Source organism: Orcinus orca, chromosome 11 (assembly GCF_937001465.1).
Source record: "Orcinus orca chromosome 11, mOrcOrc1.1, whole genome shotgun sequence".
Lineage (NCBI taxonomy): Eukaryota > Metazoa > Chordata > Mammalia > Artiodactyla > Delphinidae > Orcinus > Orcinus orca.
The window spans coordinates 72,416,689-72,442,661 of record NC_064569.1 but is presented as its reverse complement, the minus strand read 5'-3'; the positions used below and the strand labels follow the sequence as shown (position 1 = coordinate 72,442,661).

Here is a 25,973-nt window from a genome sequence, read left to right as displayed (position 1 = left end):
GTTCATATTCTCTTTGACTCATGACATCTGTGAAAAATATTTTTGAACTTTATGGTAGCATTTGAACATTAATTCTCCTGGACCATTTTCCCCATGATAATTGGTTTAAAAAAAAAGAAAGGAAAATCTTTCTTTATAAAGACAGTCATTTTAAAATTAATTTTTTAATTGAAGTATAGTTGATTTATAATGTGTTAGTTTCCGTTATTTATATATATATATATATATATATATATATATATATATACTTTTTTTTCAGGTTCTTTTCCCTTACAGGTTATTAAAATAATATTGAATATAGTTCTCTGTGCTATACAGTAGGTCCTTGTTAGTTATCAGTCATTGTTGTTATCCTTTGGTTTCTGAGTTTCTTCCACCAGCAAAATTAGAAAGGAGCAAAACACCCATACCTTTCTATATACAAAACTGTAGGAAAGAAAAATATAGTATGTCTATCAAACAGTAATATTGTTATCATGGCCTCTTATTTATAATGAAGTATTTGTTACTGATTTTCTACTCATAAGCTCTTTGCCCTGAAGATTTTATGCCATAATTTTTCAACTATGTCCAGTTATATAATATTTATCAAGGGGTTAAATATTTCAGATGAGATTCATAGATTTAAATGCTTGATGTTAGATTGGCTTCCTGTATTATTATTAGGAAATCATTTTTCACGCATTAAATGATGGGACCAGAATTTTTAAAAAGATGTTGTATCTTTGTTTACTAAGTGTTTTAAAAAAGTATTATGTACATTTCTCAGGCAGCTGCCTGAAAATGGAAACTTTTTTCTTTTTTAACTATATCTGAAAATGTCTTAATATTTTGTTTTGGATTTGCTGAACAGTGATTTTCATTTTAAATGTATATTCAGCATCTGCTTATCCATTTACTACTTTATTTAGTATGGCTTGTTCATTTATTTTTTGAACTTCCACCTGCCCTTAAGTAGCCTGTTAACTTATTTGAGAAACCAGACATAGAAGAATTTTTTTTTAATTTGAATATAATGGATAGAAAAATATCTTTAATTCAACAAATTTTATTAATTACTTTATGTATGCCTTACACATAGGAGGCACTCACCATATTGTCAACTATCCGAAAGAAGGTGAGCTATGGCTTCTGCCTTCTAGAAAAGTGCAATTTAGATTTTAGTGGAGTTGGGGGGAGGACACAATTTGATAATATTGATAATGATAGGTAATTGATCACAAACTATAGATTAAACTCTTTACCTGTATTCTCACAGCAACCTTATAATGTAGCCCAGGGTTATTTTATTCATTTTACAGGTGAGGAAACTAACACTTAGAGAAGCCAAGTAATTTGTCCAAGGTCATACAGTCAGTACACAGAAGAGACAAGATTAAACCCAAGTCCGTGTGACTTGATGCCCCATTAATATAGCGCCATATTATATGATAGCATGGATAATTATACAGTATCACAAACAGCAGAAATGCAGGGAAAATTGATAATTACCTTTAAGAAACAAAATTGAATTTTTCTAGAGATCTAGAACAGGCAAATTGCATCTATTTGGGGAGGATGAGGAAAGACTTCATTATTTTGCAAATGCAAATTGAAGTAAACTTACATAAAGTGCACTGTGTATACTGAGATCTCATAGAAAGCTTTCACTCTCTGTCTTCTGAATGATATAATGAACAATAAATAGAAGAGTGGTTCTCAATACCCAGCTGTGAATATACATACTGTTATAATCACAGTTTTATCATTAATCGTACTAGAATGTTCACATTATGCTAGATGGTGAATAGAACATAAATAAATATAATATTTGCCCTCTAAAAGATGTTTTCTGGATGTAGCTTTGTTAAATGATTGGATAAATTCCTGCCTTAAAATTGCCTCTTCATAGTATTAAAACACAGTAAAGAAGCTAGTCTTATTGAAGTGAGCAAAGCATGAGTTACTGTGTATGTGCAATTAAAAAAAAAAATTATCTCATGACTTTTAACACACAGCTCACTTCTCCTGAACTTGGCACTTGAAGAGTTTTGAGGAACAGAAAATAGGCCTGTAAAAAAGGTCAAAGAATGGCATTATTTATCTTAAGAGAGTCAGCAAGCCCAGGAAATAATTTTTCATAAGTTTATTCTAAATAATCCTGACTCTGTGATAATTTTGTGTTTCATAAAAATAATGAGGATAGTTATTTGAGGACAACATTTGGCTTGTTGGTTTGGTCAGCTCTCCGTGTACATTATCATGATACTAAAATGGTGGTGGTGTATTTGCTTTTGCAGCACGTATACTAAAATTGAAAAGATACAGAAAATATTAGAGTGGCCTCCACGAGAGGATAAGTTGAAATTTATTAAATGTTCCACGTGTTTTGGAATATTATGTTTGTAGTTAGGGAGGCTCAGTGTCATAAAGACGTTAGTTCTCCCTGAATAAATCTACAAATTCAAGGCAATTCCAATAAACATCCTATTAAGATTTTTCATGAAACCTAAAAAGTTGATTTTATGGCATACATGGAAGAGCAAAGGGCCCAAAATAGGACAATTTTGAAGAAATTTGAAGGTTGGGGACTCTTTAAGCTCTAAGTGTGATATTGTTACACAGAGAGACAAAGAGTCCACAATGGAGAGCACATAAGCAGACCCACACAAGTGCAGATGGTTGGTCTATGAAAGGCCTGATTTTGTAGACCCATGAAGATGGGTTTGTCACTAAGTCAACTGTTCAATAAATGTTGCTGGGACAGCTAGCTATATGAAAAGTAAAAAATTATGTTCTTACTTTTAACCACAAATGAAATCAATACCAGATGGGTTAAAGGCTTAAGTGTGAAACCCCATACTTCAGAACTTCTAAAGGAAAACAGAAGAATATATTTATGTATTCTGGGTAGGCAAGGATTGCTTAAGCAAAATATAAAATGTACAAATCATAAAAGAAAAAGTTTAATAAATTTGACTACAGTTAAAACAAAAAACTTCTGTAAAAAATCCCATAAAAGTGAACACAATCCACAGAGTAGGGGATGTATTACACATATAAACAAAGTATTGGTATCCATAATATATAAGCAACTTGTTAAAATTTTTATTGAAGTATAGTTGAATTACAATGTTGTGTTAATTTCTGCCATATAGCAAAGTGATTCAGTTATACATATATATATATATGTATATACACACACACATTCTTTCCATTATGGTTTATCACAGGACATTGAATATAGTTCTCTGTGCTCTACAGTAGGACCTTGTTGCTTATCCATTCTCTATATAACAGTTTGCATCTTCTAATCCCAAGTTCCTACTCCATCCCTCCCCCACCTCCCTCTCCCCTTGGCAACCACCAGTCTATTTTCTATATCCCTGATTCTGTTTCTGTTTCATAGATAGGTTCATTTGTGTCATATTGTAGATTCCACATATACGTGATATCATATGGTATTTCTCTTTCTGACTTACTTTACTTGGTATGATAATCTCTGGTTGCATCCATGTTGCCGCACATGGCATTCTTTTTTATGGATTAGTAGTATTCCACTGTATATATGTACCACATCTTATATATCCATTCATCTGTCGAAGGACATATAGGTTGCTTCCACGTCTTGGCTGTTGTGAGTAGTGCTGTTAAGAACATAGGGATGTATGTGTCTTTTTGAATTATAGTTTTGTCTGGATATATGCCCAGGAGTGGGATTGCTGGATCATATGTAGTTCTATTTTTAGTTTTCTGAGGAACCTTCATACTGTTTTCTACAGTGGTTACACCAACTTACATTCCCAGCAACAGTGTAACAGGGTTTCCTTTTCTCCACATGCTCTCCAGCATTTGTTATTTGTAGACTTTTAAATGATGGCCATTCTAATTGGCGTGAGGTGGTACCTCATTGTTGTTTTGATTTGTATTTCTCTCTATAGAAGGAACTCATAAATATAAATTAGAAAAAAGCAGACCAACTAAAAAGTGGACAGAGGACTTAAATAGGTAATTTGCAGAAGAATGATCAATATACACATAAAATATGCTCAAGTTACCAATAATCAAGGAAACAAACAATGAAATTACAACCATGGGATACCATTTCCTGCCCATAATTTTGTTAAAATTTAAAATGCCTGACAATCAAATATTTTTGACTTTGTAGAAAAAGGGGGATTTTCTCCTGCTCATGGAAGAGTAAGTTGATTCTACCATTTGGGAAAGTATCTGGTAAAACTATAACTGAACTATGACACGTTAGAGGAACTCACCTACCTGTGTACAGGAGACATTTATAAGAATGCTTACTGTGGAATTCAATGCTAGTTAACAGTACAAAGGACACATAAATTGTGGAATACCCAATCAATGGAATACTATTTGGCAGGGAAAATAAGTGAAGTAGACCTACCTGCAACACCATAGACAAATCCAACAATGTTGGTTAACAGAAAATACTAAAGAGATCTAATACTATTTTATGTGAAGCTCGAATACACACAAAAGCAATACTGCTGTTTAGGGATGTCTACCTATGTGATAAAAGTAAAGGGACATAGATTGGGATGATAGACACAATATTCAAGATGGTGGTATCCTTTAAGAGGGAAAGGTAGGGAGATAGGTCATAAAAGGGTATACTTTGTTTCTTAAGGTAGGGGAGAGGGTTGCTTTATTATTCTTATATCTCTTCATTGAATTTTTAAAAATTTTTACTTTATTGTAGTTGATTTACAATGTGTTAATTTCTGCCATACAGCAAAGTGATTCAGTTATACATATATATACATTCTTTTTCATGTTCTTTTCCATTATGGTTTATCACAGGGTATTGAATATAGTTGCCTTGCTATACCATAGGACCTTGTGGTTTATCCATTCTACATATAATAGTTTATATCTGCTAATCCCAAATTCCCAATCCATTCCTCCCCCACCCTTTTGGTAACCCAAAGTATGTTCTCTATGTCTGTGAGTCCGTTTCTGTTTCATAGATAGGTTCATTTGTGTCATATTTTAGATTCCACATATAAATGATATCATGTGATATTTTTCTCTTTCTGACTTACTTCACTTAGTAGTTTTATTTTCAACGAATTTTTGAAAGCAAAATTGGAACTTAAAAAATCAGTTATTATGAGATAAAAAGAGGGATTACAGATTCATTCAGAAATGTTAGTGTTGCAGTGAGGTTGCATTGCTTATTCACGCCTGTATTCATTTCACTTGATTGCTGTTCTGCATGCAAAGAAGGGGCAGCTTTCTGAAAGGTGAACAGATGGCTTTTTGGAGACATGATGTGGGTGAAACTAAACCAAATGTGGTTTTCCAAGTCAAACTTCAGTTTTCTCCAAGATGTAATCCTTACTTGAATGTAAAATATCTTTTAAAAAAGTACATCATTGTACAATATAAGTTATTACCTGCCTCAGAATTTAGATTCACACATGCACACACCTTTTTTGAACACAGTAAGGTATCGCTATAAATAATGGTTGATTTCTGCCCTTGTCATTTCAGCAACTTGCATAAAATATTCTTGTTGATTCTATATGGAAGAGATAATAAGAATGAATCCCTTATTCTGTAGGCCTTTGGGGTATAACAGCAGGATTCACAAAAGATGTAATGACTACTTGTTTTCTCTTTGGAATTTATAGAAAGTTTTATTGGTATTCTACTTGTCTAGAATACTGGGATTAGAATTTTTAGTTTTATATTAACTCAGAAGAGAGAGTACTAATTCTAGTTCACTGACTACCTGCTGTCTCCCTCCACCTCCCCCAGATAATTCTGGTAAGTACTTTATCATTAATTAAAATTTATCTGGTGCAGTGCACAGTTCTAGACTCAGCATAAGGCATTACAAGACAAATATTCCTTTAAGGGATTCATAGTTTGTTTGCCTAATCATGTAAATAGTGAAACATGAAAGGAAATTTTTGTACAGATTTTATTTGTCCTAGCTGTATCCTACCTATTCATGGCTTCAAAATTAATAAGCTTCTCTGGAGATGACAGTAAAGATTAAAGACAAAGATAGACAGATTTATGGCCTCAGCTGTCATTTTCAAGGGCACTGAATTAATCACTCAGATTTCCTAGTTGATAGTTGCATTGGGGCGGGGGGGTTTTTCAAGTCTTCTGACAAACATGAAACGTCCAATTTGGTTTGAAGAAGAAAAATCAAAGCTCTCAGTAAAACCTTATCCCCAAAGCCTCTTTTTCTCTCTTTGAGAAAAAGATGTATGATTTTTCCCAAGGGATAAACAGAAGGCTTTCTCCGCTCAGCGACTTTAGTCTGGGAGACACAAATTTCACATGACATTCTCTGATTTTATCCTAGAAGTATTTTTAAATCAATGAGACTGGATCAGGTGGGTATGTTCCTATAAGGATATACAATACACTGTGCAGATATAACATAGAAGAGATGTGGTTTTCTTCTTCAGGATCAACAGCCTTTTCTTCTTAAGAGTTTTAGAAATTGGGAACGAATCCTGCCTGTGTTGTGGTCCTGTGACAGCCCCATATGGGTGACTCCATAGCTCTTCATTCTGTTTTTCTGATTAATCCATCCACTTCTTGGTTAACACTGGCTTTTGATCTCAAGGAAAGACAGAGCAACACTCTGAGTCACTTCTGAAAGACAGCCATCCTCTCTTGGTCAGGATTCTCAGATGAACTCAGTGACTGTCTAAATCCTTTGTGTTAACGGTAAACTCAGTGTAAAACCTCCCACGCACTGGCCACCACTCCCTCTAGTCCTTCAGTTTTGATAATTCATCAACCCCAGAAGGACCTCCAATCCACTGAGCCTCTGCCTTTTCATTGCCCACCTTCTGTGTCTGTGTGTCTCGCCTTTATGGGGTTAGATTCTATAGTCCATCATCGTAGCCATATGCTTGCCCCTTTCTCTCTCCATTGTACTCACCCCAAAAAACTTCAGCCTGGTTAAATCTATTTTTTTCTGCCGACTCTATACCTACACCCAAGCAACTGAATTCGACTAGACTGCCATGCTGACTGATCTCCCTTTAAATTTATTTATACAAAGCTCCAGGGGCACTCAGTACTGCCTAGCAATCCATTTACCAAGTAGTTAACTCCTCACCGTCCTGTGACATCAGTGCTCTCTTTCTGTTCGTTCTTTTCCATCAGCCCACGTTTGTAATGTATTTCCCATCTTTAAAAAGGAAAACTTCATTTGACCCCTCATCCATTTCCAAGTCCTGTCTCATTGCTCTGCTCCCCTTTATAGCAAAACTCCTCAAAAGAAAGGCATATATTCAGTCTTCATTTCTTCACTTTCTACTCTTCTGAATCCACTTCAGTTAAGCTTTTGTCCCCACCATTCCACTCATGTCAAGGTCCCAGTATTCATCCGAATCAGCCTTTCTATAGGACTTGGTCTTAGTGATCACTCCCTTCCCCTTGAAACTTTTTCCTTACCTACCTTCGGGTCCAGTACCCCTCCTACCTCATGGGTCGTTAGTCACCTTTCCTGCTCCTTCTCTTCCTGCCTTCTAAAGTCTTTGCAGCTGTTCTCTTGTTTGGCTTCTCCCTTTTGTTTGATCATAGAGCCATGGCTGTAAATAGTTATATGCTGAATACCCCAACTCCAAGGGAACAGAAGCTTCCGCAATTGGTACCCTTCCAGACCTTGCCTTATGTACCTCTTCACCTGGCTGTTCATTTGTATCCTTTATAAAAACTGGTAAATATATGTATATATATTCCGATAACTCCCAAATTTATATCTTTAGCCCCAACCTCTCCACAGAAATCTAGAATCATACATTTCCAATTGTATTCATGATTCTTCCCCTTGGAGGGCTCATAGGCATCTCAAACTTAACATGCCCCCAATTTAAAAATGCATCATCAGTGGAGCTAAATCATAATGTAACACGTTGCCCAGCTTTATTTTTCTTCATAACCATTGGTACTACCTGACATTACATCACATATCTATATATTTATTCACTGGAATATAACCCCATGTCAACAGGGTCTTTTTTTTTTTTTTTTTCTTTTGCGGTACGCAGGCCTCTCACTGTTGTGGCCTCTCCCGTTGTGGAGCACAGGCTCCGGACGCGCAGGCTCAGCGGCCATGGCTCACGGGCCCAGCCGCTCCGCGGCACGTGGGATCTTCCCGGACCGGGGCACGAACCCGTGTCCCCTGCATCGGCAGGCGGACTCTCAACCACTGCGCCACCAGGGAAGCCCAACAGGGTCTCTTTTGTGTAATCATTTCTTGTGTTAGGCAGAGCAGTGGTCCGTAAAGATGTCCAAGTTCTCATCCCCAGACTCTGAATATGTTTCTTTACACGGCAGAGGGGCTTTGCAAATGTGATTAAGTTAAGGATCTTGAGATGGGGAGATTATCCTAGATTATGGTCCAACACAGTCACAATGGTCCTTACAGGGGAAGAGGGAGCCGTAGGAATCAGAGGAGTAGAGATTGGAGTGATGCAGCCTAGAGCCATGAATGTAGGCAGCCTCAGGAGCTGGAAGAGGCAAGGACAGATTCTCCCCTAGAGCCTCCAGAAGGAACACAGCTCTGCTGACACCTTGATTTTAGCCGCATAAGATCTATTTGGACCTTCAGAACTTCAAAATAGTAAGTAAATTTGTGTTGGTTTAAGCCACTAAACTTGTGGTAATTTGTTACAGCAGTGGTAGGAAACTAATATACTCCTATATCTCTGGCACCTAGAATTTTCCTGGCACATAGGTGCTAAGTAAAAACAATTTTGTTTGAATAAATGGTATGTCTTCATTGTTTTATATCCCATATAAAGATTATTGGAGTTTCTAATCCCTATTCTAATTGTTATTGTTGAAGATAAATGACCCATTCTTTCTTTGAAAAGCAATATTTGCTTTTATTTTTGTCCAGGCAAAAGGTATTTTTTGTTATCCTAGTCTGTTTCAGGCAGGCATTTTATAAGAGTGTGAGAGTGTGTGTGTGTGTGTGTGTGTGTGTGTAGTGATTTAAAAAATCTCAGAATGTCAGGAATGGAACAGACTTTTAAAGGGCATTCAGTTTGAATTTCCTGATCCGATGTTTGTATACTTCTCACAATATCCCTGATAAGTGATCATCCCTAGTCTACTTTAGAACCTTCAGTGATGGGAAACTCACTTTAGCTAGAGGGATCAAGACCACTTTGGGATAGACTCTGCTGACTTTGGTCTGTTTTGTTCTCTACTTACAGAATTAAATCAAAACTAGAAATGTTAAGTATAAGCCCAAACTGACTTATTTTAACCCATTTATTAAATATGTATCTGCAGTTCAGGTCACTGCTTATCTGTCTGTACACGTGAAGTACCTCCTTTTGCATGTTCACACTTGTCAGAAGATCCTTATGCTATTTCACCAGAAACAATCAAATACACTTTTGGGGGATAAAAATCAAGAAGTGATTTGCAGTTAAGTGATAAATGCTTCCATTGCTCCCTCATTGTGTCTTTGAGGAGGGCTTTAAGATAGTAATTTTTAGTAGAGAATTGTACTGGCTTGACTTTGAGTTTATATCAATAGTTCTCTCCAAATACTGTCAAATTATTAATATTTACATTTTGAGGATGGCTCAGCAGATGCAGGACGGTCAGTTGAATTCAGTTCAACAAATGTTAAGCCCTGTATGTGTCTCATGCACTATGCTAGGCACCTGAGGAAGAAAGATGACCAAGTTATGGCTCCTACCCTCGAGAGTAATCCCCATGACCTGGTAGGGAATATTAGACATGAAAGTACAAATATAATGAGAAGTGATGAATGCTCTACTAATGGCATCAACAAAGACTTATGAGAGTGTATGGTGTTAGAGAATGTTCTAATTTCACTCCTTTACATGTAGCTGTCCAGTTTTCTCAGCACCACTTATTGAAGAGACTGTCTTTTCTTCATTGTATGTTCTTGCCTCCTTTGTTATAGGTTAATTGACCATAAGTGTGTGGGTTTATTTCTGGGCTTTCTATCCTGTTCCATTCATCTATATTTCTGTTTTTGTGCCAGTACCATAGTCTTTTGATGACTGTAGCTTTGTGTATAGACTGACGTCAGGGAGCATTATTCCTCCAGCTCTGTTTTTCTTTCTCAAGATTGTTTTGTCTATTCTGGGTCTTTTGTGTTGCACACAAATTTAAAAATTATTTGTTCTAGTTCTGTGAATAATGCCATTGGTAATTTGATAGGGATTGCACTGACTCTATAGATTACCTTGGGTAGTATAGTCATTTTGACAATATTGATTCTTCCAGTCCAAGAACGTGGTATATCTTTCCATCTGTCTGTGTCATCTTTGATTTCTTTCATCCGCATCTTGTAGTTTTCAGAGTACAGGTCTTTTGCCTCCTCGAGAGTGAAATGGTGCCAGTGATTAGTTCTGACTTGCCAGCCCAGGCAGTTGAGTGGGTAAGAAGGAAGGGTAGTAGGAGGGGGAGAGAAGAGGCGAGGAAGAAAAGAGAATAAATATAATGCATGAACTTCCATATGTAATTGGGCACCACAGTATCTTGAATGTTTCATTGTTAATGATGTAAATAGTAGTAGTTGAAATGTGTAGACCTTGATTACATTGTTGAATGGTTAATTTCCCAATAAAAATTTACTTGCAAATGCCACAATTTTCACTTTCTGTTGATGCATTAAAAGAATTCATTCTCTAATGTGACAAATGAAACTTTATGCATTAAAATTAATCATGGCATTTAAACAACCTGTTAAGAATGTGACAGGTTTTATATATAGCTCTCAGGACTATCAAAGTAGTTTGCATCAGTCAACTCTGTATTTTTTACTCTATTATGTATGTTCAGAGGGAAAGTGGAGCCTTTTAACCTGTAGAGATAAGGATTTCTTAGCCACACACATTCATTCTGTGCACTTGGTAAGGCTGTATTTCCCATCTTTGAGATGGCAACCATGAGTTTATCCAAGGAGAACTTAAGCGTGGTAACTGCCCTGCCATCCATTTGAAGGAATTGGTTCCCTGGAGAACTGTAAGCTCCTGAAGGAAGGTACCATATCTGATTTGTTCTTTGCTGTAGCTTTAATGCCTACGTATAGGAGGCCTTCATTTGCTGAATCAATCAATGAATGTTATTGTTACCCTGCTGTACTTCAAGTGTCTGCAAAGAAAGTAAGAGGTAAGGGAACATGTGTGATTTCTTCCTTTTATGGACTTCCAAAGCATTTGTTCTGTTCTTACAGTCATTTGCTTGTGTTTCTTGCTTATTCACTGCCGGTATATGCCAGGCACTGCAGGGGATCCCAGCCTTGCTCTGTCTTAATTCTCTGCCCATAATAGAGACTCCTCCTTGATTGCTGGTATCACATTGTACTCACATTTAACATTGGTAAATGCTTAGTATAATGGCAGTGTTCAGTAAGCATTCACCCAAAAAATGAATATTAGCAACTCTGAAGTAGGAGAGGACCTCAGTGTACTGGGAGCAAGCAGGTACTGCAGCCTCATTTGCTAGACTTTTAATAACCCAGAATCTTAAATATATTTTTTTCCCTTTTCATTTTTTTTTTAAATTTTATGAATGAGAGCATTGAAACTTCCCCAAGCTGTGCATCTTGTTCTTTTCCTGTACAAACAGGAAGCAAAGGCAGGCTTGGTCGGTGGGAAAGAATCTGCTCATATCTAGGTCCAAATAGCTTTGAGAGACCAGAGAACAGATCTGTCAGTTGGCTAAGTGGAATGGAGATCTCGTACTTTTTTTGTCTCTCTGCCCATACCCTTTTCCCTTTTCTATTCATTTTTATGTGTCATATGATAGTATATATTTTTTGGGGGGGGGGGGGTCCCAAACAAGAAAACTATTGTTAAGGTTATTGGGATCTTTTCCTGCCTAGACTATCTACGGCCTTAAATCTTTCTTTGCCCATCTCCTATGCCCTTTCTTCACTAACCACCCTGACTGCAGTCCCCCAGGGTTCGATGACCAATTTGTTAATTAGATTGAGGCCTTTTCCCACGAAGGGCCGGAGCTGCTACTGCAATTAGTTATATTTGCGACCATGTGTGTACATACTTAGGTATGTTGTGATCCGTGTAAAAAAGACTGTCCTGGTCATAGAGAGTTTGGTTTCCATCTGTGAGAACGGTGATAAACTCTGCATGTGAGTGGTTAACATATTCAAAAATATTTATGTTTCTGCTAAATCCAGGGGGTACAGTGGTCAGAAGAGTAGGCATAGCACAGTCTAGTGAGGGAGACAGACAATAGAGAAGGAAAAGACAACTCTGATCAGTTACGGAAGAAGACATCAGGAGGCCATGGTAGCCAGTAGACAGACCACCTTCATTAGGGTGGTCAGGGACTACTTTTCTGAAGATGTGACAATTAAGCTGAAATTTGGAGATCAAAAAAGATTCAGTCATGCTAGGAGGGCAGAGAAGGCACAGCAGAAGCAATGTTAAAAAAAAAAAAAAAAAAAAAGTCTGTCTTTTGAGCAGGAATTATTTATTTTAAGGTGAGGATGGCTGTGCATGGCCATCCATACAATGTCCCCAGTCAATGAGGTGGCTGCCTAGGACCAGGAATGCAGACTGTGATTGTGAGACAGGACTTCTTGGTGAATTCTTCAGATATTCCATACTCACTTTTACACTGCTTTCATTTCATTGTTTGCCACCAGCCAATAGCTGGGGACCCCGGTAGATAAGTGCTATAGGTTGTTTTCTAAGTTCCCTTAGCTCAGGACATGAATAAGTAGGTCATAGGTGCTTCTGGGCCCAGCTAATGAGTGGCATTAAAAATCCTTTATGTGAACTTGTTCTGTGATCTATGATTGCTAGTTTTGCTTCTGAACATTTCAAGGACAGTTTTAGATTTTCTTCATCACACAGAGTTAAGTAATTCAAAGCATTAGTAATAGGATTCTTTGGGGGGGTGTGGATTTTAATGAGTGCTTTCTGCCCAAAAAAGTCATTTTCATTCAGGTACTTTAGGTTCAGACCCTAATATCATCAGTTATATCACAAAGGTGGAAAACTGTGGGTACAGAGCATAACTGCTCAGAGACCAGGATGGTTTTGGAGATGAACATAGGCTGGTATGCAACAAAACAAAAGTAGAAAAGATAAGGTACCAAATGACTGAAGGTACCAGAACATAAGCTTTAGGAGAGCAGAGTCTTGGGGCCTGCCACCCACTGCTGGGTTCTCACCATTGAGAACTGCGCCTCACACAGAGCGAGGCTCCAGAAGTATCTGTTAAGTGAACAAACAAAAAGAACCTAAGCAGATACACTCAGCTGGGTAGGAGTAATGAGATGTGTTTTCTGCATATTTTAAAATAAGTTTGAACTGGGGGTGGTGGATTTTGAGTTTGTTTTTATTATTTTCAACAGATGATGAATTAGTAAGATTATGACAGAGGGAAATTTGAAAGTTTTCATCTTCCTGAAAATGGTTGGGAAGATCATGGAGAACAGTGGCTTTGATCCCAAGGTTACAATACCCAGAGTGCTTTGGCATCTCTTAGATCTATGATTGGTTATGTTTCATACACCTTTCCCACCTGTGTGAGCTTGGGCGAGTTATTTAGTCTCTCTGTATCTCTGTTTCCTAGTTTGAAAAATGAGAATAATAGTAGAACAGAACATACCTGATCGGGTTATTGTGAAGATTAAACCAGTTAACATGTGTAAAGCGCTTGAAACAATGCAAGTACACAGTAAGCTCCGTACTTGCTAATTGTCACCATCATCACCACCACCACCACCATCATCATTAGAAGTATACTTGCCATGTTTGAGGTACCTTCTGTCTGGAACTCTCATATGCCAGTGACAACCAGGAATGAAAAACTGATTAAAATTTTTAAAAATTCTGTGATTTCTGTGATGCATATATTTGGATTCTTTGTTTTTAAAATAGCTTTAATGAGGTAATTCACATACTAGAAAACTTGCCATTTTAAAGAGTACAATTTAATGATTTTTAGAATATTCACAAAGTTGTGCAACCATCAGTGCTGTCTAATTTTAGAATATTTAATCACTCCAAAAATAATTTTAGAGTATTTTCATCACCCACATACCCATTACCGACCTCTGCCCATTCTTCCCTCCTCCCAGCCCCTGGCAACCACTAATCTCAGTCTGTCTTCCTGTATTTGTCTATTCTGACTATTTCATACATATGGAATCACATAATATGTGGCCTTTGTGTATGGCTTCTTTAACTCAGCCTACTGTTTCCAAGGTTCATCATGTTGTAGGATGTATCAGTACTTCATTCTTTTTTTGTGGGTAACTGATATCCATTGTAAGGATAATACCACATTTTGAATTTCCATTAATTATCACAACATTCTGATGTATATAGGTTGTTTCCATTTTATTGGCTATTCTAAATAATGCTGCTGTGTATTCATGTACAAGTTTTAGGTGGATATATGTAAAGGATGTCATTTCTCTTGGGCATATACCAAGGAGTGGAATCACTGGGTCATAGTAATTCAATGTTTAATGTTTTGAGGAATTTTTCCAAACTGTTTTCCAAAGTGACTGCATCATTTTACAATCCCACCAGCAATGTATGAGGATTCGAGTTTCTCTACATCTTCAACACTTGTTATATTCTTTCTTTTTTATTTTAGTCATCCTAATGGGTATGAATTGGTATCTCATTGTGGTTTTGATTTGCATTTCCCTGATAACTAATGATACTGAGCGCCTTTTTATGTGCTTATTGGCCATTTGTGTATCATCTTCTTTAGAGAAATGTCTATTCAAATCCTTTGATCATTTTTAATTGGTTTTTTTTTGTTTTTGTTTTTGTTTTTTTGAGGTACACGGGCCTCTCACTGTTGTGGCCTCTCCCATTGCGGAGCACAGGCTCCGGACGCGCAGGCTCGGCGGCCATGGCTCACGGGCCTAGCCAGTCCGTGGCATGTGGGATCTTCCCGGACCGGGGCACGAACCCGTGTCCCCTGCATCGGCAGGTGGACTCTCAACCACTGCGCCACCAGGGAAGCCCCTGGGTTGTCTTTTTATTGTTGAGTTGTAAGAATTCTTTATATGTTCTCACACAAGTCTCTTATCAAATACATGATTTGCAAATATTTTCCCCAATTCTGCGAGATTTGTTCCCACTTTCTTGTTACCTACTTTTAAAAAATATTTATTTATTTGGCTGCGCCGGGTCTTAGTTGAGACATGCGAGATCTTCTTTGCTGCGTGCGGGGTCTTCATTGTGGCATGCAAACTCTTAGTTACGGCACGTGGTATATAGCCGCCTGACCAGGGATCGAACCCGGGCCCCCTGCATTGGGAGCATGGAGTCTTAGCTACTGGACCACTGGGAAGTCCCTCTTGTCTTTTGAAACACAAAAGTTTTTATGTTTTGATAAAGTCCAATTTGTTATTTATTTTGTCATTTGTTAGTTTGGTATTGTATCTAAGAAGCTTCAGTCTAATCCAAGGTGAGGAAAATTTACTCCTATGTTGTCTTCTAAGATTTGTATTGTTTTAGCTCCTGTAGTTAACTTTATGATCCATTTTGAGTTAATTCTGTACATGGTGTGAGGTAGGGACCCAAATCCATTCTTTTGAATTTAAAAACACAGTTTTTCCAGCACAGTTTCTTGAAAAAGACTATTATTTTCCATTAAATTATCTTGGCAACCTTGTCAAATATCAATTGACCGTATATGGAAAGGTCTATCTATTCCATTGATCTATATGTCTGTCCTTATACCAGTCCCATGCTGTCTTGATTACTGTAGTTTTGTAGTGAATTTTGAAACTGGGAAATGTGAGTCTTGAACTGTGTCCTTCAATATTCTTTTGGCTATTTTGGGTTCCTTGCATTTCTATATGCCTTTTAAGACCAGCATGTCAATTTCTTTTAAACAGGCAGCTGGGATTTTGATGGGGATTGTATTGAACCTGTATATATCAATTTGGGGAATATTGCCATCTTAACAATATTAAGTCTTATGTTCCATGAACATGGGGTATGGAATGTCTTTTCATTTATTTAGGTCTTTAATTTCTTCCATTGATGGTTTATTTGTAGTTTTTGGTATATAAGCCTTGCACTGTTTTTGTTAAATTTATTCCTAAACATTTTATTCTTTTTGATGCTCATGAAGACTGAGTTTTCTTAATTTTATTTTTAGATTTTTATTGCTATATGTTCGGAGGGCTTATTTGTTTTATTGTGGTAAAATATACATATTGTAAAATTGACCATTTTAACCATTTTTAAGTGTACAGTTCCCTGGCGTTAAGTATTCACGATGTTATGTACCCATCACCACTATTTTGAGATCTTTGTCATCATTTCAAAGAGAAACTCTGTCCTCATTAAGCAATGGGTACATAAGCTCCATGTTTCTTCTCCCCTCCAGCTCGTGGTAACCTATACTCTCTCTGAATTTGCCTATTCCAGGTACCTCATATTAATGGAATCATATGGTATTTTCTTTTGTGTCTTGTTTGTTTTCACTTAGTATGTTTTCAAGGTTAATCCATGTTGTAGCATGTAGTAGAATTCTATTTATTTTTATGGTTAAATATTCAATTGTATGTGTACCACATTTTGTTTATACATTTATTTGTTGATTGGTACTGGGTTGTTTTTATCTTTTGACTATTGTGACTAATGCCACTATGAATATTGGTGTACAAGTATCTGTTCAAGTCCTTGCTTTCAGTTCTTGTGGATATATACTCAGGAGTGGAATTGCTAGATTGTATGCTAATTCTCTGTTGTAACCTTTTGAGGAATAGCCAAACTGTTTTCCAATCAGGTGACCATTTTATATTCCCACAGCAATGCATGAGGGTTCCAATTTCTCCACCAACGCTTATTATTTTCATTTTTTAAAGTAATAGTTTTTAATTTTATATTGGGGTATAATTGATTTACAATGTTGTGTTACTTTCAGGTGTACAGCAAAGTGATTCAGCTATACATATATATATATATATACACACACACACACACACACACACACATATATATATATATGTATCTCCATTCTTTTTCAGATTCTTTTCCCATATACGTTTTTACAGAATATTGAGTAGAATTCCCTGTGCTATAAGTAGGTCCTTGTTGATTATCTATTTTATATATAGTAGTGTGTAGATGTTAATCCAAAACTCCTAATTTATCCCTCCCCCTGACCTGTCCCCTTTGGTAACCATAAGTTTGTCTTCAAAGTCTGTGAGTCTGTTTCTCTTTTGTAATTAAGTTCATTTGTATCATCCTTTTAGATTCCACATATAAGTGATACCATATATTTATCCTTCTCTGTCTGACTTACTTCACTTAGTATGATAATCTTTAGGTACATCCATGTTGCTGCAAATAGCATTATTTCATTCTTTTTTATGTCTGAGTAATATCTCATTGTATATATGTACCACATCTTCTGTACCACATCTTTACCCATTCATCTGTCGATGAACATTTAGGTTGCTTCCGTGTCCTGGCTATTGTAAATAGTGCTGCAATGAACAATGGGGTGCATGTATCTTTTTGAATTATGGTTTTCTCCAGATATATGCCCAGGAGTGGGATTGCTGGGTCATATGGCAGTTCTGTTTTTAGTTGTTTTTTTTTGTTGTTTGTTTTTTTTGCGGTAAGTGGGCCTCTCACTGTTGTGGCCTCTCCCGTTGCGGAGCACAGGCTCCAGAAGTGCAGGTTCAGCAGCCATGGCTCACGGGCCCAGCCGCTCTGTAGCATGTGGGATCTTCCTGAACCGGAGCACGAACCCGTGTCCCCTGCATTGGCAGGCGGACTCTCAACCACTGCACCACCAGGGAAGCCCTGTTTTTAGTTTTTTAAGGAACCTCTATACTGTTCAATTTTTTAGAATAGTTTCAGAAAGACAGGTATTAACTCTTCTCTAAATGTTTGATAGAATTCACCTGTGAAGCCATCTGATTCTGGACTTTTCTTTGTTGGAAGATTTTTAATCACAGTTTCAATTTCAGTACTTGTGATTGGTCTGTTTATATTTTCTATTTCTTTCTGGTTCAGTCTTAGAATATTATACCTAAGGATTTTTCCATTTCTTCTAGGTTGCCCATTTTATTGGTATAGAGTTGCTTGTAGTAGTCTCTTATGATCCTTTGTATTTCTGTGGTGTCTGTTGTAACAACTTTTTCATTTCGAATTTTATTGATTTGAGGTCTCTCCTTTTTTTTCCTTAGGAGTCTGGCTGAAGGTTTATCAATTTTATTTATCTTTTCAAAGAACCAGCTTTTAGTTTCATTGATCTTTTCTATTGTTTTCTTTGTCTCTATTTTTTTATTTCTCCTCTGATCTTTATTTCTTTCCTTGTACTAACTTTGGGTTTTGTCTGTTGTTCTTTCTCTAGTTGCTTTAGGTGTAAGGTTAGGTTTATTTGAGATTTTTCTTGTTTCCTGAGGTAAGACTGTATCACTGTAAATTTCTCTGCTTTTGCTGCATCCCACAGGTTTTGGAACATCGTGCTTTCATTTTCATTTGTCTTTAGGTATTTATTGATTTCCTCAGTGATCCATTGGTTGTTTAGTAGCATATTGTTTAGCCTCCACGTGTTTGTGTTTTTTAGTTTTTTTCCTTGTAGTTGATTTCTAATCTCATAGCATTGTGGTCAAAAAAGATCCTTGATGACTTCCATTTTCTTAAATATACCAAGGTTTGCTTTGTGGCCCAGCATGTAATCTATCCTGGAGAATGTTCCATGTGCACTTGAGAAGAATGTCTATTCTGCTGCTTTTGAATGGAAGGCACTATAAATATCAATTAAGTCTATCTATCTGGTCTAACATGTCATTTAAGGCCTGTGTTTCCCTATTGATCCTCTGTCTGGATCTGTCCATTGATGTAAGTGGGGTGTTAAAGACCCCCCCCCCAATTATTGTGTTACTGTCAGTTTCTCTTTTTATGGCTGTTAGTGTTTGCCTTATATATTGAGATGCTCCTATGTTGGGTGTATATATATTTCAATTGTTATACCTTCTGCTCAGATTGATCCCTTGATCATCATGTACTGCCCTTGTCTCTTGTAACAGTCTTTATTTCAAAGTCTGTTTCTTCTGATATGAGTATTGCTACTCCAGCTTTCTTTTGATTTCCATTTGCGTGGAATACCTTTTTCCATTTCCTCACTTTCAGTCTGTATGTGTCCCTAGATCCGAAGTGGGTCTCTTGTAGACAGCATATATATGGGTCTCGTTTTTGTATCTGTTCAGCCAGTCTATGTCTTTTGGTTTGAAACTTAAATTCGTTTATGTTTAAGGTAATTATATGTATTTTTTATTGCCATTTTGTTAATTGTTTTGGATTTGGTTTTCTAGGTCTTTTTTCTTCCCTTCCTCTTCTCTTCTTGTGATTTGATGACTAACTTTAGTATTGTGTTGGGATTGCTTTTTCTTTTGTGTGGTGTATCTACTGTAGATTTTCAGTTTGCAGTTACCGTGAGGTTTTGATATAGGTGTGTGTGTGTGTGTGTGTGTGTGTATATATATATGTATATATCACACACAAGATTGTTTCAAGTTGCTGGTCTCTTAATTTCAAATGCATTTCCAATATATCCTGCATTTGTACTCTCCTCGTGATTGCTGGTTTTGATATCATATTTGTATGTGGATGACTTCTTACCTTTACATTTGCCTTTATCAGTGAGCTTTCCCATTCGTAATTTTCTCATTTCTAGTTGTGGCCTTTTCTTTTCTGCCTAAGAAGTTCCTTTAGCATGTGTCATAAAGCTGGTTTGGTGGTGCTGAATTCTCTTAGCTTTTGCTTGTCTGTAAAGCTTTTGATTTCTCCCTCAAATCTGAACCAGAGCCTTGCTGGGTAGAGTATTCTTGGTTGTAGGTTTTTCCCTTTCATCACTTTAAATATATCATGCCACTCCCTTCTGGCCTGCAGAGTTTCTGCTGAAAAGTCAGCTGATAACCTTATGGGGATTCCCTTGTATGTTACATGTTGCTTTTCCCTTGTTGCTTTTAGTATTTTCTCCTTGCCTTGAATTTTTGTCAATTTGATTAATGTGTGTCTTGCTGTGTTCTTCCTTGGGTTTATCCTGTACGGGACTCTCTGTGCTTCCTGGACTTGGGTGACTGTTTCCTTTCCCCTGTTAGGTAAGTTTTTGGCTATTACCTCTTCAAATATTTTCTCAGGCCCTTTCTCTCTCTCTTCTCCTTCTGGGACCCCTATAATGTGAAGGTTGGTGTGTTTAATGTTGTTCCAGACGTCTCTGAGAGTGTCCTTATTCCTATTCATTCTTTTTTCTTTAATATGTTCCATGACAGTGATCTCCAGCAATAGCTTCCAGCTCACTTGTTCTTCTGCCTCATTTATTCTGTTAATTGATTCCTTCTAGAGTATTTTTCATTTCAGTTATTGTATTGTTCACCTCTTTGATTTTTAAATCTTCTATAGCTCTTTTTTAAACATTTCTTGTGCCTTCATTCTTTTTGTGAGATCTTGGATCGTCTTTACTATCATTACTCTTTTTTTTCAGGAAGATTGTCTATCTCCACTTCACTTAGTTGTTCTTCTGGGGTTTTACCTTGTTCCTTTGTCTGGAACATATTTCCCTGCCATTTCGTTTTATCTAACTCCTGTGTTTGCAGTCTCTGTTTCTGAGGCTGCAGGTTTGTAGTTCCTCTACCTTCTGGTGTCTGCACCCTGGTGGGTGAGGTTGGTCCAGGGGGCTGTGCAGGTTTCCTGGTGGGAGGGACTGGTGCCTGCCCACTGATGGGTGGAACTGCATCTTTTCCCACTGGTGGGCAAGGCCATGTCAAGGGGTGTGTTTAGAGATGGCTGTGGGCTCAGGATGACTTTAGGCAGCCTGTCTGCTGATGGGTGGTGGTGTGTTCCCACCCTGTTGGTTGTTTGGCCTGTGGCATCCTAGCACTGGAGCCTGCAGGTTGTTGGGTGGAGCCAGGTCTCAGTGCCAAAATGGTGACCTCCAGTAGAGCTCACGCAGATGAATATTCCCCGGGGCCTCCACCACTGTCATCCTTGTCCCCACAGTGAGCCAAAGTCAACCCCCGCCTCCCCAGGAGACCCTCCAAGACCTGCAGGTAGGTCTGGCCCAGGCTCCTGTGGAGTCACTGCTTTGCCCTGCATCCCAGTGCACATGAAACCTTGTGTGGGCCCTCCAGGAGTGGAGTCTCTGTTTCCCCCAGTCCTGTGGAGCTCCTGCACTCTAGCCCTGCTGGACTTCAAAGCCAAATGCTCTGGGGGCTCCTCTTCCTCCTGATGCCAGTCCCCCTGGCTGGGGCTCAGAACTCTGCCTCCTGTGGGAAAACCTCTGTGATCTAATTATTTTTCAGTTTGTGGGTCACCCACCTGGTGGTTATGGGATTTGATTATACTGTGAATGCACCCCTCCTACTGTCTTGTGTGGCTTCTTCTTTGTCTTTGGATGTAGAGTATCTTTTTGGTAGGTTCTCATCTTTTTTCGATTGTTGTTCAGCAGTTAGCTGTGATTTTGGTGTTTTCATGAGGGGAGGTAAGCTCAAGTCCTTCTACTCTGCCATCTTGTCTCCTCCCCATAGAAATCAAATAATACTCGCCTTAATGGATGTGACTTTTTAAAAATCAAGAATTAGCATGTAACCACCTTTTTAATGGTAGAACACCTGATCTTTCAGACAGATACATACAATTTTATTGAAAAAAAATCAAGGAGAATCGTGAATTTTGTCCATCCTTTTTTAGCCTTTTTTTCCTTCTTATAATTGTAATTTCCATAATTTGCTGTAGTTGAAGATGAACAATTAAATGAAACCTGGGCTTTTAAAAGAGGAATGTTGAAAACGTTAATATATATCATTTTAAAGTTTGGAAAATATAACTCTTCCTATCTTTTCTATGGTGTCAAAGACAACGGAGACCACTGTTCATACTCTACCAGACAAGGGTGAAGAGATCTGCGGATATTTCTTGAACCCTTCTTTAATGTCATCAGAATGTTCACCTACAACCTTGAAAAAGAAAACAGAAGAAATGAGTGACCTGCCTTCTGAGAATCAGCGAAGCATACCACTCGCTGTGACCGATGCCTTAGAGCATATCATGGAACAGCTCAATGTTTTGACACAGGTGGGTTGGCGCACTTTTCACTTGGTTGTAAGAAGTTTTTCTTTCTTAGCAAGGCAAGCTCAAAGGTGGTAGTTAATATAGCAGTGCCTGCTGTGCTGAGCCGCTCTAAACCTTATGGAGGCAAAGTCAGAGCCCATGCACACATATACACGTATGCATGTGTGCACACACACACTGTACTCTAGCATCTGAGGCCCACAAGCGAATAGAGGAGACCACGTACTTCATGCTACAAGTGTATTATTTGATTTTGGACAGTAATGTTTTGCCGTAAGAATTTTTGATGCCATGTATTCAGATTTGGACATTATCAAAGAAATATTTAGGGCAATAAGAAAAATGTATTGGGATTAATCATTTCGGTTAGAATGAAATTTTGGCATTGCTTTAGTTTTTCACTCTGAAGAAGTTCTCTCTGTCCAATGTTTAACTTCCCTCATTGCAAAGCTCCTTACATGATGCTCTGTTCTTCTGGAGGTGAGGTTTCCACATTCCCCTTTTAGAATATTACCCAGTCCTTTGATGCCAATATACTTTTGCAAGAAGGGATACCATGGATCTTAATATATCGAAGGTCTTCCAACTCTTGGTCAGGAAATACAGATGTCATTTAATGGAAGCGGTGTATTAAGATGGATACATCAGAGGTTGCCCTTCCAGTTCTGCTCAGTGTTTCCTTTGAAGAATTCTTATTGTTCCTCTTTGATAAACAGAATGAGGATCCAGAGCAGACACTGTCCTAAATTATACAGAAAGAGGCTATAATGTGAACTAGAGAAGACGTCAGTTACTTTTGCAGAATAAATATTTCAAGTTGAAATTGCTCATGCATAGAAATCATCTAATTCTTATTCTCAACACTGGCTGTACATTCTAATCGCCAGGGCACTTAGTTAAGAATCATCCAGACGTCCAGGTCTCATCTCCAGAGAATTCAAGGCCCTGGCATCGGACTTTTAAGGTTCCATTTTGGGTTAAGAGCCAGTAATTAAAAATTTTACCCTTTAGATAACATCTCAGGGCCTTGGAGTTAAGGGATGTGGATGGGGGTCATGACAAATTGTGAGAACGAGCCTTGTGAGACCTTGGAGTCGTAAGATCTGTTCAATGAAAATAATAGGAAAATCATCAATTTTTGCTTTGCAGTATTGTGCTAGAGGTGACTGTGTTTATCGGACTTTCCTTTCCTTTAAAAGGCAGTTTTTCTCTCAGCTTCATGCCAGCTTTAGTTTTGGTTGGCCTGTTTCCCAGGGCCCTGGCTTCCTCACCTGCACTGTCACATTGGGTGGCAAGTCCTCTTTAGGCTCTTTCCATCTTCTACTCTGTCAGCTTCGTGACTCATTTTGCCTTCTTTTTTCCTGATTTAAGGTTAAAATGGATCCCTTTAAACTTTATTGAAAGTCTGTAATTTTTTACTTTTAATTTTTAAGGACTGACTTTCCTTCAAATATGAAAAGTTAAAAGCAGGCACAGCACACTTGCAAAATGGGAACAATGTGACTCTGTGGGCAAATAACAAGTAAAATAAACACATTCAGATTCACTTTAATTACAGATGACTGAACATCTCCTAACCCAGTGGCAGTGCTTATAATTCAGTACAGATTGTAGTATCACTTTCTCATTATAACTTTTAAGATGGTTGGTAGGTGAGGAGTTAACCAGGGTTAAAGGTGTTGATGATACACATATCAAAAGCTTTTGCATCTTACATTGTGATAAGTATCAGGCAAAATGCTTGGCACATAGTAGGCACTCAAGAAATAGTAGAAAGTATTATCAGCATTGCCGTTAATTTCAATGAATCATGATCTATAGTATGGAATATGAGAGCAAAAAGTATTAGATAGTTTTTTTTTTTAAACTGATTGCCTTCAGAGGCTGGTAGGGAATCAGTTGTAACCAAGCATTTATTATGCTGCTTTTCCTATATGAACTGTACTACCAGGTAACCAAATAATATATGAGAGAAGTGTCTTGTATAAATTATCCCAACTAATACATTTTTTAAATGATGGAATTAGAATATCACTGGCAATCTCTAAGAATCGATAGATCTAGACATTAAGTAGCTACTGACAACACAGAAAAAGAAGCAAATGTTATTATTGTGCCCTCCAAAGAAAGAATAGTCTCACCGAGGGATCTAACCTGAGTCTTACCAAGCCTTTGAATCCAGCTTCCAATTTAAATAAAATACAGAGGGTAGAAGAACAGATTAAACTGTACCCAGAGTACGCAGTCCCTAAAATCCAGACTGGTAGAGGCGCTGCAGGTCAAATGGCCTGAACCTGTCCAAAGACAAATTATAAAGAAAATAAATGGAGAGAGTAGGGATCTGTAGATTAAAAGACTTTAAATGACATCAAATCTTGAAAATGGGTAAGATATAGTTATAGTGTCTAGGGATGTACACTTGAAAGATAAAACCATAAAGACCTGCAGAAGAGTGATTATTATAATGGTCAGCATAGGGGCTGTTATGGGGGAAGGTGCACGCGAGGCACTCGGGGGTGGCTGGCAGAGTTCTAGTTCTTGACCTGGGTGTTGGTCATAAGGGTGCTTTTCTCGTGAGAGTTCATTAAGTGCCACATGTTTTTTGTGCAACTTCCTGAATCTATTTTATCGTATAGTTTTTTTTAAAAGATAAAAGACTGAAGATGAAGTAGTCTATCACAATTAGATTTAAAAGTAGTCGCACGCGTGTGTGTAGTTATATACTCACGAGCTGAAGGAGTTAGAATAAGATTCACGAAGTCCTGTGTGGCAGGCACCAGCTTAAGCATTTTACATGCCGTATTTCATTTAGTCAGTCTTCCTAACAACCCTAGGAGTTGCTGTCATCTTCTGGGTGCAGAAAGGGGTAGCAGTCATTATATTTTCAAAGTAAGCTAGGTATCCAGCCGTCTAGGGTAATATAGGTATGGTCCATCATGGATTGATTGTGACAGAAGGACCAGTGATGCCATTTAAGTAGCGGTGGGGTTATGTGGCATTCCATCCCCACCTCCCACATTCCATGTCACCTGTGACACTACCTAACATGCCTCACGGGGCCTCTTCTCTGGCAGCGATGCTTTAGAAGATCAGACTTCAGAATTGCCTACAGAGGCTTGATCATTTACTCCATTTTCCTCAAATGGTTCCTTTTTTTTTCTTTTCCTCAAACTGCTTGACAGTGCTTTGCCTTGTGTTAGGGCACAGAAGTGGGGCAAGTTCTAGGGTTCATTTCTGAGCCAACCTCCTGGCAAAAGGGTGGCATTCCAGTTCTGAAAAAGATCAATGCTGAGATTATCATCATCATCCTCACCACCAGGTCACCAGGCATTGATTATTTTGTCCCCCTTTTTTGCAGACTGTTTCAATCCTGGAGCAGCGACTGACTTTGACAGAGGATAAGCTGAAAGACTGCCTTGAAAATCAGCAAAGGCTTTTCAATGCTATCCAACAGAAAAGTTGAATAGAAAGATATGAGCAGAGGCACGAGAAATGAACACATGTACATGTACTCAGGAAGGTAGTACAAGATGCTTTATGCAACACAACCATGTGCTAATTATCATGGCATTTCTTAAAAGGGTGAACAAAAGGCAGAAAAGGCATAATTAAGGACTAATTTCAACACACAAATCAATGCCGAGGACTAATTCAAATCATTACCATTTATGATTGCAGTAATAAAGTGATACACGTTCAAGTGGCTCTGTATTTTCCCCCATATTATTTTAAATGTCAGTTTTCATTAATAGTCCAAATCCTGCCAGTAAAGTAGTCAAATCTCTGTATTTCACTGTTATTCCAAATTGACCATGTTCAGGCAATTCCTTAAACACCTGGTGTACTTTTTTAGTGTAAACAGTACCCTTGGGGTGAAATAATTCACTTACCTCTAAAACAGCATTT

The 25,973-nt window shown here is 37.8% G+C and overlaps 1 protein-coding gene and 1 non-coding gene across 6 annotated transcripts in view; both read left to right on the top strand.

Annotated features, from left to right (window-relative positions):
- The window catches only part of POC1B (POC1 centriolar protein B), a 108,828-nt gene extending 83,060 nt beyond the window's left edge, over positions 1–25,768 (top strand). For all 5 annotated transcript variants that reach the window (XM_033415487.2, XM_033415488.2, XM_004285112.3 and 2 more), the window contains 2 exons: positions 21,852–22,070; positions 25,426–25,768. In XM_033415487.2, coding sequence (XP_033271378.1) covers positions 21,852–22,070; positions 25,426–25,530 — 324 coding nt within the window. In that variant the 3' untranslated portion in view covers positions 25,531–25,768. The remainder of the gene's footprint in view (positions 1–21,851; positions 22,071–25,425) is intronic.
- On the top strand, positions 2,268–2,369 carry LOC117198514 (U6 spliceosomal RNA). Its single transcript, XR_004479709.1, has one exon. It is a non-coding gene; the product is annotated as a U6 spliceosomal RNA (small nuclear RNA).
- Positions 25,769–25,973: the final 205 nt, after the last annotated feature.